Below are 22,196 nucleotides of genomic sequence, written 5' to 3'. Positions count from 1 at the left end.
ACATAATCCTGGCGTGTGGTGCATGTGTTACTTCGTATAAACAATCTTGTCAATTTTTACCATTAACCCGGGGATTAAATGGGGATTTCTTGTTTAGTGTATTTTTATATAGGATTCTAATCTATACCGTAGAACATGCGCCCTGATTTCTAAGTCGTTACTCTAGTATTCTATCTTGTGCATCCAATTTTTTTTTTTTTTTTTTTTTTTTTTTTTTTTTTTTTTTTTTTTTTTTGGAATATTTGGTCATTAACATTGCACTCGAATCATGAAACAATATCGGGAACGTATACAACTTTTTAAATGAATTATTTTGGCATTACAAATTATTGTTATAAATTAGTTATTTTTATAATTCAACTGTAACTCATTCTTAGCCAATTAAAATAAAATAAATAATGAGGAATCCATGTCATCATTGGACGAAAACCCCTATTAATTAAGGAGACACTTAAGGACACCTAAAATAGGGGTTTAATCAAAGATCTTTGGTTTAATGTATCTCTGATTTGAGATATGATGCGAAGAGATCAAATGCGATGAAAGGAAAGGAATTAAATAAATTAAATCAAATTAAATGAAACAAAATGTTATTAATTGAAGCGAAATGACACAAAACTAAATGAAATGAATGAAAATCATAATGAAATAAAAAAGAAAATAAATAATTATTATTTATTTGCAATAGCGCCCTCTGTCCACAATACGCTTGCATAGCAACTACACAGACTGTATCTATAATTTTCCACTGATTTGAACAAAATGAATAGGAGGAACGCACGTCATTAAACATGGGTTGTGGAAATAGTAAGGAAGAAAGCAGTGAGGAAGGGGGACTTACAAATAGGAGGCCCCTAGTTGAAATTGAGATTGGCAGCAATGTCAAGAAAACTGAAATTGTGTTCGTTTTCGGTAAGAAAATGAAATAATATCAATCACTTTCAGGGTAAAGAAGAAAGCACAGACAGCCTTGCTTAACTTAACTCCACTTCAGCTGTCACACAGATGGCGCGAGAGGAGATAAAGTTGAAATGAGTAGGCCTAGGCCTATCCTTAGATTTTCTAGGACCTACGCAAAACATTGAATAGTATTTAACATACTTTAGCAATTTACATGTAGGCCTAATGCTCGTAGCAGTACTGGGCGTACATATTCTACTAATCTAGGGCATACAGGCCAGGGGTGTAGGCCTATCCAGGTTTTTTTCTGGGTGGGTCGCGATCATAATTTTTTGGACCTTTTCAGTGGGAGACAGGAAAATCAATTACAGCACCACCAGCTTGAAGCGGATGGCACCCTCAGTTTCAGAATTGCTAGAATTGAGATGGGCCTAGATTACGGCATGCAATTGGCAAGGGCTTTGAACTTCTTGCTGGTACCTCATCATCAATGCTTTTTCATTTAGGCTATGTCATTGTGGAAAGGCCCTAGAAAAAAATGTCTTTGGAAAAATGTGGACCCTTGAATATTGTTTTTTTCTTCCTGACCCACTAAATAACTAACGCTGGTCTATAATCAAGCCTATCCACAAAGCCGTCGCAACGGCTGGCCAGGAGTAAAGTGTTTCAGTGTCTTACCATAGGAAGGCCAGTGTTAGCCTCGGCTAACTCCCCAAACAGATTCCACAACCGTTGAGACCAAAATTTACCACTACTGGTTACTACCGGCACAAACATGTCCGGCTGCCTACCTGCAGTACACTGAAACAAACCCTCACTAGCACCACACAACATCGTTTACCACGACCAATTTGCATATTAACCAACCCATCTGCACCAAATAAGTTTGCAATAAACAAGTATGGAACAGCAAGAGCGCCTTTAGGGACATCAAAATTGCTGGTTTTCATGACAATGTATGATTTGTTCATCATTTTTGTGTAATCTACTACTAGCAGGGCCACGTTCGGCTGCCTGGGCTTTGGGACAACGAAGCTACCCTGCCCTAAGCGGGGGAGGGGGGGGTGGCCAGCAGAGTTCCTGCATTTCATGTAATTAAATGCCTAATTTGGACAATTAGAGACACAATAATATGTGTTTTCCCCAAATACACAAAAAGTGCAGATGCGGTAATGACAGCTAGGCATATGTAGTACCGCATTTAATTGCTTATGAACACTTTACCAATTACCAAAAATTGTCTCAATTTTTATTTAATTTAATTGTTATTATTTTTAGCTAATGTTGATGGGAACAAACATTTGTATTGTAATGTCATTCCAACACTTTATGTAATATTTAAACTCTGCAAAAAAACTAACACCACTTGGCCTAGGCCCCATACCACGTAAAAACAATATTTCTCTCAAATCATTGTTTTTAGACCCTACTTTGTAATTATTGGTTCATATCAAACATTTTTTGCTTTACCTTAATTTTAATCAGTGGTGATAAATAAGACAATTTATTATAATGTAAAATATATTAAAATATTATGATTAACAATATGAGAAAGTACTATGAATTTATTAATTTAAATTTAAAGTTGATTACATCCTGTATTTTGATTACATCCTGTATTTTGTATTTTCAGACATTCTGTAATAATTTGATGGAAACAAAAGCATATATCATTATGGATTGCACACTTAGAAAAAAATATTGAATGTAAATTAATTCAATGAAATTATAATCATTTGAAATAATCAAATCCATTATTATATTTTTGTATATTGAAATAATAAATGAGTAACATTATGAGAAAGTATATGAATTTATAATTAATTTAAATTTAAAGCTGATTACATCCTGTATTTTCAGACATTTTATAATAATTTAACTTTTAAGGGAAACAAAAACATATATCATTATGAATTGCACACTTACAAAAATATTGAATGTAAATTACATTTAGTGGGTTATGTTTCAGTAAAAATGAGGTCTGTTATTTTAAATATTTTATTCATCCTACTTATGCAAATAAATGACTAAAATAGTAATAAATAATTACTGTACCTGTATGTTGCATGCATATGTATGCACTTTTCTCTTTAAAAATATGGGTTACTTTCTGAGTACAGTTACTATTTTATTAGTATCAAAGCATGTTGATTAAATTATTACCCATTAAGGATAATCAGGAATGAGATTCCTGATTAATTTAAATTTAAAGCTGATTACATCCTATATTTTCAGACATTTTATAATAATTTAACTTTTAAGGGAAACAAAAACATATATCATTTACTTAGGTTTGCTATTTTTTATTGTGTGCTATTTTCTATTTTTATTGTATTAATTTTATTGGTTTATAATGTAATTTCTATATTTTGTACATAAATATTTATATTGAATTTTATGAATCCTGTAATTGGCGTTTTACGCTGTTGGATGGAATGAAATAAAATAAAATAAATAAATAAATAAATAAAGATATGCTTTATTGCAATTACATGTATACACAACCAGTGGCACACGTAAAAATCATTTGCCTTGATGCAAAAATATGACACACATAAAAGTGAAACATAGTTGTTCATTATTAACAAGTTATCACATAAATGAATACACATTATATAACTTAAAGATGTATTGTCCCATAAAATTGACAAAAAAAAAATATTTTTGAAATTAACTTGCTCATTTTGCAGTATACATTTATTAACTTGAGCATAGAAATTATTGAACTAAATAAATATGTAGCCTGATTTTTAAACTGGATACTGCTAATTATAATAAAAATAATAAAAACTCTTCAAGTGTATGAAAGTGTTTCAATATTTTTTTGCTGTAAAGCAAAGGATAACAATTTTTGAAATATACTTTTTTTGTATGTTTTTATAATACAGGACAAATTAATTAATTTCTGATATGATTGTTATGATTTTTTTTGCATGAGACAATCTTTAAGTATTTATCTTTAAAAGCTTAAGTTAACTACATAAACAAACATTTCAAACTACAAATCAAACATTAAGACATTTCCTATATCTGTTAGGATTTTAGTTCTGTGGTTACCATTATATCTTCCAACTTGCATGGTAATAATGGTGATGGTATACTAAACCTTATAAAATTAGGTCTAGGCCAGTAAGAAACAAAATGGCCAATCAACTGACTCTGATTTTCAAAAGACACAAACATTTTTTTTTGGTCTAATTTACAATTCATAATCTGATGAAAAAAATGATGGGAATATATTTAGAAAGAAATATTGTTGATTAATTTTTCAGGTGGACCTGGATCAAAAAAGGGACGAATTGTGGATGATCTGGTGCATATGTATGGGTTCAAATCACTGATTGTTGAAGACTTAATTGCTAGAGAGTTGCCCAAGAAAATACAGAGTCCTGTAGCTATAGGCAATACAAGAGAAATGGCTAAACTGCTCATGGTAAGTACCTATTATTAAAGTCAATCAATTACTTTCCAACCACATCCAATCACTGTGTATAAATTAGACTGCCTGTCTTGCTTTCTGCTATGTTCAGTAGCGGCACAGGGCCATCTCTAGATTGATAGTGACAATTTACTAAAAGGGGCCCCTGATCATTGTATTTAATTCTTTTAAATAAGTGACTAGAAAAGTCATTTATAGTGATTAATTCACTCTTGGACCTTTGTATTTATTACCAGGTAATGATTTTTGTGATGATTATTGTATTTTAATTTGTTACAAATGTAATAAATTATATAAATATTGACATAAAGTGTTGTAATATTTGTGGTAGCATTATTAATATAATGGAAAACACAGACATAAATACCTTTTTTGATATGCAACATTTATCAACACCCACATAGGCCTACCTTTTTTTTAAATTAATGGCTAAAGCGACATGTAATAAAACTATAAGTGCTTTGCCCAAGGACACAGGCAATGTGACTTGTGAGCAATATATAGAACAATATGTTCTGCTAAAGATTCCTCAATACAAAAATTCCTGTGTAAAAAATATTAATTTCAAATTTTAATGTTCTTTATTTATTCTACATTTATGTTTCTGAATAATATATAACTAATGATTTTTATTTTCTATATTTCCTCTGTTATATTTTATATATCATTTATATTATATAATGTACTATGTTATTTTAATTTTAAATTATTTTATATATTATTATAAGCAGTACTGTGAGATAAATGTGACTGAAGATGACATTACATTTTAGACAGAAAAGTCTTATGTGTCGGCAATGTGTACTCGATTACTTGCTTTTCAGACAACCATTTACATAAAAAATTATAGAACATAATTATTGGATACACAATAGTACAGTACCTATTAGTATATAAATAAAAATATATAATGCATCTCATAAACATGAGCCAGTGATATGCATACTGTACTCTCATCGTTCTGTGGTATATGATAATTGGCTGTTTCGTGAGGAGAGTCCCTGGATGAATAGACAAATTTGATTCCTCCCAATAGACAAGTGCACTGCATTTATGAATTTCTGCACAAATGCATTTTTTATTCATCTACTTAAAGATCTTGTCAGTACATTTGTCGGACGTAAATGTAAAAAATGGTGAAGAAGTAAGTAAGTAAAATGGTAATCAAAAAGTATTTCTTCCCAAATGAAATAAAATGTGATATGATATATTTATTATTATAAAATTTTTTATTATATAATGGCTATCCATCAACTGGGGCCGGTTTTCTATGGTGGAAATGTTTCATATTTTAGTAAATTCCTGGTAATGATTAGAGTACAAAGGAATACTTCACAGCATGTTTCTTAAGCAGTTGATATTAATCTTTATCGTACTTTAATTAAAACTATTATGAATAATTAAAGCAATTGGGAAACAGTACTGTGTCTATGGGAAACAGTACTGTGTCTATGGGAATTATGAAGCACCTTCAAAATCAGCTTTAAAATCATTAATTATTTTATTTGTGTTTCAACACCAGCCATGTAAAATACGATTCTATTTCAATTTAAGAGAATGTATAATCAAAGATGGTTTATCCATGGTAAGTCTGAAAGGCTACACATTGAGTACTTCATAGCCTTCCTTGTTATGCTGACTCAACAATTGATTGCATTATGCCCAACAAATTGTTGTTTGTCTACAGCGAAAATACTTTTCATTTAATATTAAACAATTCATCAAATTAATGATGTGTAATCCTGCATCTAGACTTGCTTGAGTACATCCCTCAGCTGCAACAGGTCAGGACTCCCAGGGCTTTCCCAGGGGCCCCCTTTGCTAAAAATAGCAACACTTAAAAAATGTCTCTTACTGCCAGTCGTGCTGTTTTTCTAGCCCTGCATCCACCTTTACCTATCTACTGTATCCAACATACCTATCGACCTGTCCATCAATTCATGATACATCAATTTATGTATCCATCTATCAATCCATCAAATTACTGAATGGAGGGGAGGCATTATAAAGAAAATGGAGAAAATTATATTTAATTTAAGTCTGAGAGTGTCATTTCCGGCCATCTAAAAAGTGCAATAATCATAAAATTTCTTCCTCAGTCCCAACCAAGGTGGGGATCAGCTGGCTAAACATCCTGACATTCTCTCCCTGGGTTCCCACTATTTTGAATTCCTGAACCCGCCACCGAAGCTATTCTTTTTTTCTAATCTGTGGTCTGGGTTTTTATCCATCTGAAGTGTCTAGTTACGGACTGGGGTTTTTGCTTTCTTTAGTAATGAATGTCACATATCTACCCATCTGTTAAATTCATCAAAACATGTTATCATACTTCATTCTGGGTACTGTATATAGCCTTAACATTATACCTGCATGATATAGCAATTTTAATGGTATTTATTCTATGATAATCTTCGTTCGAATTTCATAAAGCCATATAGCATTCCAGCCTGCTGTGGAAACCTACCTATATTAGATAGAAACTGCCAGTGTCATATGCTTAGCAGTAATGGGAATTCAGCATATCCCTGAAATATGATCATATAGTAGTTGTTTTTTTTCATATTTGACCATTATTTAACTGCACTTTAGTTAATAACATTATCTGCAGCTTTTTATTTATATTTTGAAGTATGTGTAATATTTATTTATTGCTTAGATTTTAATTTGTTTTGTTTGGATGCTGGTTGGTGTCTGAGGACTGGCTGAAATTTTCTTTTTTAAAGAGGTTGAATTTATTCAGTGTGAAAGACATTAAGGATAAGCACTTAAAGGCTAAAGACATTTCTCATATAAGGTCCTTCTGTTGGTGAATTGGGCAATACAGTTCTTTCCAAAGAGTGTAGTTTTTTAACATGCACTCGGGCAATATTACACACTGTACCCAGGGGCGGATCCAGAGATGTCCGAAAGGGTGGCCGAAAGTAGGGCCGATCAAGATAACATTACCCTAGGGGTCTGGGGGCATGCCCCGCAAACATTTGGTGTTCTAGATGCCCGAAAATAACCTCTGAGGGGCCCCCCCCCCCCTCCTCGAATTTTTTCCTGATACCAACGGCTTAAACTTGTGTCATATGAAAGACAGTGTCCTATTGAAATATTGAGCAAAACAGTTTAGTGCACACAGAAATCGCCAGTTTAGCTGTCTCAGCTAAGTTGCTGAATCTGACAGGTTAGTTTGATGTTTACGGTATAATAATCCTAAATATATATCATAACCCACTAAACTGGGAATTAATGGCATCCCATAAAACAATAACTGCCAGCTGGTAATATATATCTAGCCACACATTTATATAGTCGGGTATGTCAATATGCTTTTGTTGAGTATGGTACACATTGTACTTGAAGCTAGCACCAACTGTATAAATTACTGACAGTTGTGGTATGATTTTACTAATCAGTTTGCCTAATTTTATTGTTTAATGGCCTCAAAATATGATACATAAAGTACAGTACATGCCATCAATCAATAATAATGATAATTAATAAATAACAATTTTTAATTACTGCTTTTCTATCATTTAAATAGCATGACATAAACTTGTGTAATGAAGTGATGGATCCAAATTTGTAATCAAGATTTGCAATTGCAAAGCATGCTCAGGGTACTGTAGACTTCAGTCTGAATATATTACACTACCTACAGTACGGTACTGCATCAATTTAAAAGGTTGTAATTTTTGTTGAATAAGATTACATATTTTTTATAGGTTAAGACTTGAATAAATTTGATTTGTTGTCTGTTTGTAGATGGGCATAGAAAGTACTTACACAACATTATTGTGTGTTTGGTGTTAAAATTATTTAGAGCAATGTTTATGTTAATGTTATGTAGAGCAAACTTGCTGTACTGCATATTTTGACTAGTAGATTTAAGAAAAACAGAATCAAATGAGACCATATGAAAATATGAAAACTTTATTCAATTATAGTATGTGTAAATGTTAATTCTGTGCTATGAAAAAATGAGATACCGTACTCGCGCGAATAAGCGCCCTGTTTGAATAAGCGCCCCGCTCAAATAAGCGCCCCTCATAATGTGAAAATTTCCGTAAGTGCCCCGTTTGAATAAGCGCTCCTTCTAATTTGAATAAATGCCCCCCCCCCCCCAAATAATCCAATCAATCCTGGGATTGTGGATGTTGGTAAGATTTGAGGTGTAGAGGTGGAATCGCATGAAGCCTTTAGTCAATATCAAAATGAGGATATTTATCTTGGACAAATGAGAGTTCCCTCTGGACAGACAGTACATTTCCAACTCTCATCTTCTTACATTTGTCTATAGCCTAGTCCTACTCCTTTTCCGACAATTTGCACCTTTAACACATTCTCATCTGAGTTTTCAAGTAACCTGCAATGGTCATGCCATTCTGCTAATCTCAATCGGCCGATGGCCAACAAGCTATAGAACAACCACTACTAATTTCATCTGCTGTATGTAATACTGTACTCACAACATTCTTGTCATGACAAGCCATGCTCTCTGGATGATTATCTTTTCCACCGCACAACCATTCGTAATTTGCAGTTTCCTTGTGCCCTTATATAATCGTTTTTCTCATAAGAACCCGATTTTCATCTATTTCCATAAGCGCCCCCTCAATTTCCACTCTGTTTTCATAAGTGCCCCGTTCGAATAAGCACCCCTCAAAAAGTGCAAAAAAATATTTTTAGCGCGCGCAAGTACGGTACTTCTACACATGAAGAGTGGCTCAATTTCAACGTTTAAACACAACCACATAATCCTGTAATATGATATTTTTTTTAAGCAAGCTAAAATGTCATCCCTATTTAACATGCAACAAACGTATTTGAACATAACTTTAATTTAATTTGGAATTGGCATATACATTGTAAGTACTGTATATATACAGTCTTATCTATTATTATACTGTCCAAGCACTTTGTATTTTTCATGCTTTATAATTCTTATTTGAAATTGTACACAACATTAATTTGAAAAGCGGTTCAAGCAAAAAATAGACTAGATGATGTTTTTTCGCCAATGGCATTTTCTGTGAAAGTTAATCACAATTAAGAAAAGTCGTTAGAACTACATTCTGTATTTTCATGTTATTAAAAAAGGATTACTTGCCATTAATATTACCAAATGACATGCAGCACCATTGTATAAGTGTTAGATAAGAATGTTGTCTATCTACTTAGCTATAACAATGTGATGGCATTGTTTCAAACTCTCTAATTAAGGCAAGACTTTTATCATACCTTGCATGTGAACATTATATTTGAAACATCTATAGAGAAGGGTAGAAAAAAAAGATAAAAATAAAACTTTGTATATTTAGAAATTGCAAGTGTGTGAGGAAAAAAGTAATAGAGGATGCCACTTAGGCCCTTGCTTGAGATACTACCACATGGTTTTAAAAAATGTGATGTTATGATAATTATAAACAGTTTAGTAATTGGGTTGATAAATTCTTTATACTTACTTAAATTGTGGGGAAGAAATAGATTTCTTAATGGAAGATTTTATGGCAGTACAGAGGTGATAAAAATAATTTTAAAATTTAGCATGGTTTTTTTTGTATGGTAATGGGTGCATTAACAGCCCAAAAGTAAAATGGTATTTAATTATTCTGATCACTGATTGGTGCTGGCTGGTTCGCAAAAAAAAATTGTCATTAAAAGAAGATAGTAGCATTCGTTTATATCCTTTCTTATCGTTTCAGATATTGATGTAATTTTATTTGTTGATTCTTTCTAGGAGAACTCATCATATTTGACCTTAGAATGGGTTCTTGAGCTACTTGAAAAGGAGTTTGAAAAAGAGCCAGACAGTATGTTTATCATTGATTTTGTGCCAAACCTTCGCTACATGCTCCGATGCGACCAGTTTATTCTTGAAGACCCATCCTACGAAATGAACCAGTTCCAGAAGAAGGTAGATATTTTGAGCTCTGGTTTCTATGTTGATTTATATGTTGTGATAGCCCTTACAAAATTTACACTCGCTCCACACTATCAAATATTATATTGTGACCAAGATTTGCCTAAAGCAGGGGTGGGCATAAAAATTGGTCAGAGAGCCAAAGTGAATTTTTGATTTAACACACCCAAACTTTGATGTTTCCAATGTGCTTCCTAAAACCTTCGTGCACTGCTTTTATACCACTTTATTCTTAGTTTTAATATAACTTTTTGCAGATGATCGGTGTCGGGCCATAAAAAGCAATGTGTTTTTTTTCCAACTTGGCGAGCCTCACAGAGAAGGTTTTAATTCTTCTTCCTGGGCCACAAAAAAGTCACTGTCGGCCGCATGCTGCCCGTGGGCCATACTTTGCCCAAATGTGGCCAAAATTTAGTGTGATGACATCATGATCCATCACATAAAAATTAATAATGTGAATCCAAAGGGTTTTTTTTTGGTTTTTTTTTTCGGATTAAATACTTTGTGATATTGCTTGTATGTGATTGGCTTAAACACTTATTATTATTACTAGGACTATACTGTAGATTTGTTTTATCTGGTGATTTTCTTGAAAAGGAGGTTTGGCCAACCTTAGAACCTCCCTGGTTACGGGCCTGAACAATCAATGTTATTGTGCTATTTGCTGTTGTTGCTATTTTTTATCATAGAATTACCCCCTACATATTTATTTCACAAATTGTCGTTGACATTGTGATTGAGGTTCATGGTATAGTTTACAGTCCTTCGTTAATCAGGCGTTCATTGACATTGTTATCTGACGTTCATTGCACTGTTAGCTTTCGAAATTGATCTTTTGCTATTTAATTATTCATTTTTAAATAAACCAGAAATCAAATACATGAATGAATTATCAGATAGGTCATGTATAATTCCACCAAAATTTCTAATTAAAAATACCAGAAGGCGTTTAATAAAACAAACAACCATCTTTTAATCGTGAACCTGATCGTGGACTCGATGATGTAGTAGTAGCAGACATGTTTTGAGAACGAATGAATTAGCGTTTGTATTTAATGCATTTTGTTGTCCTCTGTACTTTTGTTTAAATTTTGATTTTTTTTTACAGAATTCAGATTGTATTTATTTGAAACCTGCAGGAAAATGATTAAGATATTAATATTGATGAAAGTGCTTACCAATTTACCAAAAAACATTATGGCCTCACTTTTTGAAATTGTGGCTGAATTTGATGCAATAGAATATGGCCTTAACTAGGCATTATATAGTATGCATACACAAATAATTTATATGGTAATCAAAATACTGAAATGGTTATACAAAATGAGTTGGTGTAGCCTTGATGTGGAACTAATTTCTGTACATATGCAAATTTTTCAACTCTGCCTATGTATACACAAGTTTGTGAAGACCTTTTTAATGTTAATTTGCAAAGCCAAGTGTATTATGTAGGTATAATATATGGTGACATTAATTTTGTAGATAATACAGCATTTACAGTAATGATATTTTGAAATACCATCTGGTAACTGTCTGAAATATTGATATCAGGTGGTGAATTGAAATACATTATATTAGAAAGGGAAACGTAGTTTACTAATTATAGAATTCTAATTATAAAATCATAGAGATAAATGTTAAAGATACACAGAGAGATAAAGCAGTTTAGTTTTGCTGATTTTCAGACATTTTAAGTGTTCCCAGCCTATTAGCTTAAACACAGATAATAGCATAGACGTAGGTATTTGGCATTGGCTGAATATTGGCCCACAATGGCAAAGGCGAGACTTTTTTTATACCTTGTTTAGAGAACCTGGCGACTGCAAATATTGATGATTTCAAATAAAAATAAAATTTTATTTTTGCCAATTAATATTTCCAAAAAAAAATTTTTTTTGTTTATTTTTATTACGCCCTCCGCTCCAAAGATAAAATATGTATATTTCTTCCTAATTTTATAAATTTGAATCATTTAACCATCCTATTTTACATTCACAATTAAAATTATATTTTTATTGTCTTCTCCGTCTGGATGATTTTGACAAAACTATTTGCTAAATAAGAAAACAAAATTTTATTTTTATTTTTATTCCTCCCTCCTCCAATAATCTTTAAAAAAATAAGTATGCGAAACAAGAAATAGAAAAAGTCTTGCCAAAGCAACAATGGAAGAAATTGAATTAAATTTGTTTTTAATGGTGTTCTTTTTACTGTCTTTTAACAAGCTTCAGTAAACCATAAAATAATAACACTCAATCAAATTCCTAGTGAATTACCATGATTTAACAAAAAGCTTTATTAGTTTACAGTGGGTATTATGTAAGCTATAAAAAATAATATTAGGTATGTCAACAAATAATTGGCTTAGTGCCAGCTGACTATAGAGTAAAGTTGAACATCTATCAATTTGTCTCGTTGGGGTTTGATGTAGAAACCAGAGATGAATTTACTATGTTGATGACCCACTAGCTACAGGGCTAAGTACTAGTTTATTATACATAGATATTATTAACAGTTCTCCATCTTTTCTACTGACTGCAATTCCATAATATAAACATCTTTGAGATTCCCAGGTTACAACTTGAAACATTGATATAAACAATATCAAATATAATATAAACATTTAGTGCTATACATAAGATAAATTGTATTAATTTTTATATTCAGATACTGTAATTTATTCAAATATTAATTTATTCCCCGAGGAATTTGTTCAAAGCGGTGCATTTATTCTGATAAAATAATAAAAACAAAACAATTACATTTATAGCAGCAACTAGAAGTAAAAGAGCTGTATTAGGATGTCAGGGAAAACAAAGTTATTCATTTGTACTGACATTACAAGAATAATAATATTAATAATATTAATTAAATTGGAAAAGGAGATATATATAACTCTATATAAATTTGATATTTTATTTATATGAACATGTTTTTTACGTTTTATTACACACTAGTTAATAATTAATGTTAATAGTTTTATTTATTATGGATGGAGTATTGCAGTGCAAAATTACATTACTTTTCCTTTAAGATTATCTTTAAGTAATTTTTCCTTGTTTTTATTATCACATTTTTTGTCTAGTATTCCAATATCTTTGCTTTGAACCTGGCAATTCCTGAGAAAGCTGTAATGAAACAGGCAACTGCTCATTGTGCCAAACATCCAAATCAGATGCAAGAAGGGGGTAAAAGTGATGAAGTTGATACTGGACGATTGGCTGTGAGTTGGAATTTGTTCTTTACATTATCAAGATCGTTCAATCAAATATGTCAGAACAGTTTAATTTATTCTGTTATTAGTTTGTTTATCATACAATTATTAAAAAATTGTTTTGTATGATCTTGGTTGGATTTGATTTATAAGTTTTGGTGCAAATATCTTCTTGCATTGTATTATGCAATTGGTTGTGGGAAAAACACATTCTGTTACAGAGCACAAAAGATATGATAATTAATAATAAATTAATGGTCGTTTATAATACCTGTATCTGCCATGACAATTTTAAAATAAATATATTGAATTAAAATAATTACTAGATTTTGTTTTCTTTTATGCAATTAGAAACGGCACGGTGTGTACATGAAAAGTGTGCAAGGGTTTTTAAACTATTTCCGTAACGATGGTCGCTTAGCATCGGTGGACGTATCCAGTGGGGTCTCTGATCTTATCTGGCATCAGGTGACAGACTTCTTTGGACATAAGTTAGAGTTTGTGCCAAGAAGAACAATTAACACTGTGGTTTTATTTGGCTTTTGTAAGTGTCATACAAAGATCTTATAAACACAAGATAGTGTTCTCCGCGATTTTACGCATAACAAATAGAAGCGTCGATTTGGCACAGAAAAGTAATCAGTTTTGGAAGAGGCCGCCATTCATGCGTTATTACAGAGTTTGCACGCGTAAATCACGGAGAACGCTATCATGTGTTTGTAAGATCTTTGGTCTCATACAATAATTAATTTATTTATTATTATTTAAATGCATAATGACTAAAATAATTGTATGAATCCATTATACCTTATAAATACCTATATTTATGATCTATTAATTTATTAAAATTGGCCGACAATAGTAATTTTAAAAAAATGAATCTGGAGAAGCTGTTGTGCAGAAACTGCCTCTGTCTAATCATCTATCAAGCTTCGTTTTACTGCTCTTTCTAGGATTGATGCTGATGGTTGTCCCTCGCTTATGATTTACCACAATCCCACTGTACCATGTAAAATGTTGTATATTTTTTTTTTTACTATGATTTTTTTATATGTAATCACCTGGTTAGAATCTGTAAATAAATTTAATGTTGATTTCTTTATTTTGCAGCTCCAAATGCCCACAGTGAGCTAGATTTGAACCGGTACAACATGGAGAAGGTCATCCTCAAAGATCTAACGGATAATCCAATGGGACCAGTGGTATGCCATTTGACATTTTTCAAGATAGATTGTAAAATATGTTGTTTGATTTGTTTAATGAAGGTGAAGGGAACCTGTAAGAGCATTGGGAATGATGACTACAAAATAGGCTGTCAAATTGGGGTGTGCATTTCATTTGGACTTAATTGCAATAACACTCCTACCCCACTATGCATACTGTTCATTTAATCGTTAATTTTTTTTTTAGGTAGAAGTTCTGAAAGCACTTTGCACCCACATTGATAATTCATCAGCTACAGCTGAGTCCTTCCTTGTTGATGTCTCAGAAACATCGCTCACTAAAGACGAGCTAAAGGTAGATTGGTATTTTAGTTGTATTATTTTTAATAAATCATCCTTATCACCCCTTTGATATAATGGATCCTTCCTGTTATTTTATATCTTTGCCATTGTTCATTGTTTACTATTCATTGTTTATAGTTTTCCAAAATATATTGTATTGTTTATAAAATGACAAATGAGATGCAAAGATGTTTTGATAATTAAGTTAATAAATATGGTCATATGTTATTTCATTAATTATTTTATTGAAGTTTACCATCACAAAGGTTATAAGTGACCTTTGTTGCATGTGAAAACAGTGTATTAAAAAGGTAGGTAGGTCAGTCATCCCAATGCACAGTTAACATGAATGATGATTACAAGACACAATGAAAATCACTTTACTACACCAAAGGATCTCCAAGAGTGCTAGGCATTAGGCAGTTGGGGTGCTGGGAATGGAGGGTGGGTTTAACCCTGTATTGTCATTCAATAAAAGTAGAAGAAAACCTTTCAAAACCTCTCAGAGCGGCATAGAATAGGCCAAAATTGCCTGTTTTATTCTAGGCACCAGGGGCTTATTCCCTTGGAGCCATACATATACCCCTTGAACACACCAGGGCTTTTTCCCTAGAATGCTCTAGTCTTCATTCAAAATTGTGAGATCCTTGTTCGACAGTTTAGCTAGCCCATCCTCTCCCTTAATGTGTGTGCAAGGACCACCACTGAGCACTAACTCTCCATGCTGCATACATGCTTCCAATTGCTGTATTTTTTTATGCATTATCATAATTATAATTATAATGTATTGTATTTCTCTCCTCATTTCAGTATGATCATAAAGTAATAAACTTTATACAGGATGAAAACGCAATGCTAGATCGGTTCATCTTCGTCACTTCAAATTCTCAGAACAACAAGAAGTCGCGGAAGTGTAGTGCCTACATGGAGAATTTCAAGGCTGCATGTTCTACTGAGAATGAGGTGTGTCTGTTCCCTATGGATATGGACACAAATATCTGCAAAGGAATTGCTTTCTGCATGGCGGAGCTGAGAGATTTAAAGGAGTAGATCGTGAACCAGAAATGTCCTGGTTCACCACTTTTAACTTATGCATTTTATGAAGGTTTGATGAGAATGTTACAGAAATTTATAGACCAATGGCTTCTATGTAATCAAAGCCTTGATAAATTGGTTCTTTATCGTACTTATCAATACACCTTTTTTTTCATCTATTTTTTCTTAAATTCTTCCAGAGTTATAATTAATTAAAAAGTTTAGTGTTCTTGTGTATATCAGCCTTATAATAAACCACTGGGTTTGATGTTTATCAGAATAGAATGTTGGTAGGTGTAAATTGTTGTGATAAGTTTAATGGTTTCTAGTCGAAAAGGCAATAAACAAAATCAGCAGTAACCAAAATAGTAATAGTAAACGACCAACGCTATGTTTGAAAACAGCAATGCTTGGGGGAGTCATTGCAAGCATGGTTACCACAAACTAAAAATTACTGTAATTGTTAGAAACCTTGAATGTAATGTTACATACAGTATTATTTTTAATCTTAAACATTTAATAAGTGTCTTTTTTTTAAATCAACATTGTATGTCATAAGATATGTAATAAATATTTAAGAACTGTCCTTTTCATCAATTTAGGACAATCAATTTTAAATAATCTTGACGAGAAAAAATTGATTTAATGCTAAGTTGAGTAAAATAACACCTATGCAACAAACATATAAATAATTCATACAACAATTGTAAAGTTGTTTTTTAGCATTGTTGTTTACTTAGAAAAGTGTTTCTATTTTCTGTGTGAACCACATCTAGGGTAATTCACTAAACGTCTTGCTATGGTGTCCTGGTAATGATTTTTACAAAATTTCCAGCTCTTTTCAGAAGAGTGTAGTGTGTTCCTCAATGTGCAGACACAACCAATGGCTTAAATATTTCATCCAGAAGATGGTGGGGTATGGAGATTAAAAATAAAATTAAACCATGCACCAGAGATCTGAAAGGATCTTGATGGTTTAGTGCACACACATTGACTTCCACCACTTTAACTGGAATGGATTCTGATAAGCTAAAGCTGCTGTTTTAGTTGATTGTGTTTTGGTTATTGCTGCTTTGATTTACTGCCCTTTCGACCAGCTTCCTCTTTTAATAAGTCAATTCTATATACTTGTATCGGTTAATTATCACCGATGGTAGTATGCAGAGTAGGTAATGGCCTTTGCCTCAAATATAACAACTTTCTATACAGTTAGAAAACTCAGTATACTGGTTAACCATGGATTCCATAGTGTGTACATAGATAGTAAGGGTCTTCATCTCCAATATGACAACTCTAGGTGTATTAACGCAAAAATGTGCTATGTACAGTATATAGCACATTATTATATATATTTGTGGAGTAATTGAAATTGACATTATTCGGCTAGATTTTCTGGTTTATGAATGAATACAACTTAAACTTAATCATTCAATTGTAGTAATAGTTTATCATACATATAGTGCCTCTAAATGTTAAGATAAATAGACATGATCGCTGCCAGGACCAGACAGGGTTTGCTCAGATGCCAAGACGCAAGTCCACATCCATCCATTACAGTTGTATGTAATTTACTGAAGTAATTTATGGTTGTGCCCTTTATGCATTGGCATAATGGGTAACAACTTGGAAAGAAAAGGCTTGGCAGTCAGTGTGTTAAAGTTTGAATAGTACTCTCCTACATTACATTCAGTGATTTTTTACTACACATTTAAATGTGTTCATCATCTTGTTAGATTTCAACTCCAGTCCATCTTTAATGTTTTTTTAATTGGAAAAAGAAGACTGAATTTAGATAAGTTTTTGTCATTACTCAGGTTCCTTCTTGTAGGTGCAATATATTGTTTATATTTTTTTATGAAACCATTACAATCCAACTCATATAGTAATCTAAACCCACCAAATACATGTAGCCTATGAACAAAACAATATATCCCACCTGAATTTGTTTACCGTAAATGATCATCTAAGAGCCACAGCATTTATAACATTCTGCTAAGCTTCAGTACAGCGCTGATTAGAGAGGTGCTTATTTGAGAGCAGGGCGTATTACAAATTATTGGAGTACTATAGTCTTATCTTGTTAAAATATTTGTGATAAATATGTTATAAATTGGGCGTGTTTCTGCTAAGTAACACCAAAAACACGTTTTTTTTAAACGGTTAAATTCCTTCGGAATGCATTTCTAGTAAAAAAGTGCAACTAATAAAAACATGGTAACGCGAGCATTGGCAAGTGGCCGGAGCTTATAATGACGATCACTAACGGAAGTTGAAGTTGACCTTACTTCCTGCGGGCTGCGCATGCCATGAAAGAAGTAAACAACACACCTCGAAAGTATGAACAAATTATGGTAAAGCCTGAAGCATGTCATCCTGTCGGTTTAATTTTGTTCTTCGCCCTGAATTTTCCACGGACAAGCGATCAAACCAACGAAGAGGTCAGTCTGGTTCACCGACGAGTCGTGACTAACACGGCATTGCATTCTGAACACCAACCCTATAATGAATGCATGTTAAAACACGTGTTTTTAGAACGCATTCCTAACCGTGTTTTTGTTTTTTTGGCCCGTTTCTGCTGGGAAGAAAACACGTTTTTTAATAACCATTTAAAAACATGTTTTTTTGCTCAGCAGAAACGGGCCCAAAGAATATAGAATCGCATAAGGTCGGACTCTCCTGATTTTGTATACACGTATTGAAACGTTAAAAAAGTACTACCACGAGATGGGGGCGCCCTATTTCTGAATGCCTTTTACGTATTTTTACTCTTGGTACTCTTTGGTAATATACACTCTTGGTTAAGCATGGAGACATTAAAAAGAAGTTATATCTCTAACAAACCTTAATGTAGTGTTGTTTGAAGGTTTAAAAAAAATCCGTAACATAACCGAAAAAAAATAATCAAGCTTAGATCGGCTCTTATTTGAAAGAGGTGCTTATTCGGTCATTTGCAGTAAATGTACAGATTTTTTTTGTGAAAATTTGGTGTAAAGTTTAGGGTAATGTTCTGCATTTCAAATTTCCAATTGGCAGAAGACTTACTAATAGACTGACAAACTTATTGTTGCAATATTTCAATTTTTTTTTTTTTTTTTTAAAGTATTCTAGTCTGTTAAATCATTTATTTTTCTGTATAATACTGTAGATAAAAACCTAGATTTTTATTCTATTTATTTTTCTGAGCTTTTAAGGTGATTAATTTGTGCCTTTTAATGATTTAGAATTGTATCTGATTTTTTTGGGTTTGATAGCATATTGCAAATTAAAATTCCTTGTTACGTTAGACCAAGTAAAAAAAAAGTAGTTTCTCGTCCTAATATTCGGAAAAATGGAGAATGAGGGCACTTTTTCTCTTTCTTTTTTTACTCCGCGGTGGCAAATCCAAGATGGTCGATGGGAAACAGCTTCTACTTTCTCACTTTTACCAAGTAGACACATTGAAAGCAAATAAAAGAAGCACTAGACATGATTCATACCATATGTATCCCAAACCATGAACGGTCAGAGAGGAATTTTACTGGTGTGAGTTGACTATATTTTCGTACATTCCATAAAATGGGCCTAAAGGAAATTTTTGAAAATAAATAAATAAATAAATTAAAATTGGTGTAAGGCAGAAAAAATAGATGCATGAGGGGAAGAGAAACTAGTGATGTTTTTTTTTATTTGGCCTAATTTATGTATGTGTACATTTTCCATTTTAAATATTTTTGAAGAGTGTTGGAATTTTAGAGTTTTGTTTGTTAGATTCAGATAGGTTGGTGTTAGCAGCTCATGTTCAGTATTATAATCTCATTCATTGGATAATCATCTAATTCTCAAATATGTTAAGCATTAAGCATGCAATATTACATTACATGTTAATATGAATACTTTAATTTAGGTGTGGTCCAATCATAGTGAAGGTGTTATTGGTCATATGGTGTGTTATTCTCATGTCTATATATTTTCCTACATATATATTTCAGTTTCTGGTTTTTTATAAATAATTTGTACTTTATTTTCTAGTTGAAGTATTTTGAGGTCTTACAGTGTATACTCATTACTGTAGATAATAAAAATAATAATAATATATTATGAGGTTGACGAAATAGAAATTTGACAGTACTTTAACTGTTAGCTGTTTAACACCTTTACAACATTTATCAAATAATCGCTTACAGACTCCACTAGAAAAATATTGTATGTTTCAAAAATGTATTCCTTGAAATATTATTATGATATTGCCATAGTGATGATGATGTCATCAAATGATGCAATAATGATTGGCAGTTGCTTTGCATATGCAGCACAATTAAGGTTTAAGGTGGATTGTATTTGTGGCACGAGGACGGTTGTGAACTAATAGGTTGATATGATTGGATACACTGAAGATGGAGGATGCAAGTCAGAAACATCTCGAGAGTATGAGAGCATCAAGTTATTATTACAGTACTTGACTGCTAACTGCAATGCACTCGTTGCTCCTTAATTTCATTATTATTTATGCAGATAAATAATAACAAAGTAATAAAGTAGATGAATAATTATGGTGTAACCATAGTTATTTAAAATGCTTTCCCTTTCCAGACGTGTCAAAAACATTTTTTTTTTCTACATCTAAATCTTTGGGCCTTAAAGGGCTCAGAACAGTTAAAAATGTTTTTTCTTAGCCCTGAACCCCCACCAGAAATTTACCCCAGACCCCCTGTCGGATAGCTTAATTCCCACCGAAATATCATAGAGCCCACCACTGATTCCATTGCTTTCAATGCTCCAAAACTAAAGCTTTACCTTAGAAGCCAACTCATCTAAATGTTCTAAGAGTCAAAATTGTGGATGGCACAAAATTTATTGGCTTTTCAATTAAAGTAAATATGCGAATACATGTGACGCTGCCCCAGACAATCCTAATGTCGTTCCATAAGCATGCAGGTATTTAGGAAGCTAAAAATATCTGCAAATTCTCATTGTTGGCATCTTACCTACTTTGTAGTCTAGTATTTTTCATAACTTTATGGAAGGTAAGATATATGTTACCTGAAATAGTTCACAACATAAATTTATTATGGGCATCAAGCAGTGTAAGGTTATGGTGCTAAACATATTTTGACTTGTTTGTTTATCCTGATGAATTCAATTCACAACACATTAATTGGTTAAAGCTCGATCTTCCCATACTATCAAGTTCTTTGTGACAATTATCTATGATTTGCCCAAATATGGACATGATGATGTCATATCCAGTGGCATATTCAAGGAGACTTTCCCCCCCCCCAATTTTTAAAATTTTTAACAAATTGGGGAAAAAATTGCTTACAAATTATAAAGTCTAAGATCGCCATTTCAGGCTATCTGGAGGTGCCATATAATTTTGTACCTCGGCCCCAACCATAGTGGGATTGAAATGGACTGGGCCTTTTTTAGTGCAAATGTCCCTGCCCCTCCCCCTTCTATTTTAAATTCCTTGGTCTGCCACTGATATCACACCCATATTTGGGCAAATCAGAGATATTTGTAATTTAAAACTAGGTAGTGTGAACAAGGATATTTGTGGGGACATCATTAATGCAGCAGTAACCTAATCCTAGCTTTGTCAGTAATAATTCATTCAATATTTGGAGTGTTCAGGCAACATGCTATATGTCTAGGCTGATACAGTATATGACCTGTCATTCACCACCTGAAATTGGCTAGAGAAAGCTGGACATGACTAGATTGAATGAAATTAATGACCAGGAGTTGATACTGTCATGCATTGTATATCAATATGGTGTCTAGAATGCAAACATTATTGCAGCCTGTTATGGCACGAATGAGAGAAAAAGGATGCCGCCTATGCATTATGCTTTGTTACTCTTCATTTTTTGCATGGCATGATAGAACACACAATCTATTTGTATTTTATTAATTACTTCTGTATCCTTGGGGCCTTGATAAGCCACAGTGTTGTTCTCCAGGGCCTAACATAAAATTCTGACAAAAGATACTATCGCCTTTATGGTTCACAATCGTTGATATGGGATTTATTAACTTCTTATTTCAAACCTCCCTCCTTACCTCAATTTAGCATTTTGTCCACATACAGTATTTAGAATTACAGATTGAGCATTTTCTCATGTTTTTGAATTGTTACTTGTTCAAGAGTACTTTTTAAAAGTAATAAAAATTTACTGAAATAATATTGTGTATGGAAGAATATCGTAGTATGCAGTT

The 22,196-nt window shown here is 32.5% G+C and overlaps 1 protein-coding gene across 1 annotated transcript; it reads left to right on the top strand.

Annotated features, from left to right (window-relative positions):
* The first annotated feature begins 744 nt into the window (after window positions 1-744).
* Window positions 745-22,176, top strand: LOC117117717. Its single transcript, XM_033262111.1, has 8 exons — window positions 745-912; window positions 4,173-4,333; window positions 10,065-10,241; window positions 13,333-13,470; window positions 13,813-14,005; window positions 14,572-14,663; window positions 14,872-14,979; window positions 15,777-22,176. The coding sequence occupies exons 1-8, from the start codon at window positions 792-794 to the stop codon at window positions 16,014-16,016; spliced, it is 1,230 nt and encodes a 409-aa protein (XP_033118002.1). The 5' UTR covers window positions 745-791; the 3' UTR covers window positions 16,017-22,176.
* The last annotated feature ends 20 nt before the right edge of the window (window positions 22,177-22,196 follow it).

This window comes from Anneissia japonica, unplaced genomic scaffold (genome assembly GCF_011630105.1).
Source record: "Anneissia japonica isolate Jap-2015-1 unplaced genomic scaffold, ASM1163010v1 scaffold234_len1672027_cov178, whole genome shotgun sequence".
Taxonomy (NCBI): domain Eukaryota; kingdom Metazoa; phylum Echinodermata; class Crinoidea; order Comatulida; family Comatulidae; genus Anneissia; species Anneissia japonica.
The sequence above is the reverse complement of the archived record's forward strand: the minus strand, read 5'-3'. Positions and strand labels throughout refer to the sequence as shown.

Excerpts from the sequence above, each read along its gene's own strand:
- LOC117117717 (XM_033262111.1), top strand. The coding sequence starts at position 792 with ATGGGTTGTGGAAATAGTAAGGAAGAAAGCAGTGAGGAAGGGGGACTT. Across the intron at positions 13,471-13,812 it reads TTGATACTGGACGATTGGCT|AAACGGCACGGTGTGTACAT; the intron begins GTGAGTTGGAAT and ends TTATGCAATTAG. Across the intron at positions 14,006-14,571 it reads TGTGGTTTTATTTGGCTTTT|CTCCAAATGCCCACAGTGAG; the intron begins GTAAGTGTCATA and ends TTTATTTTGCAG.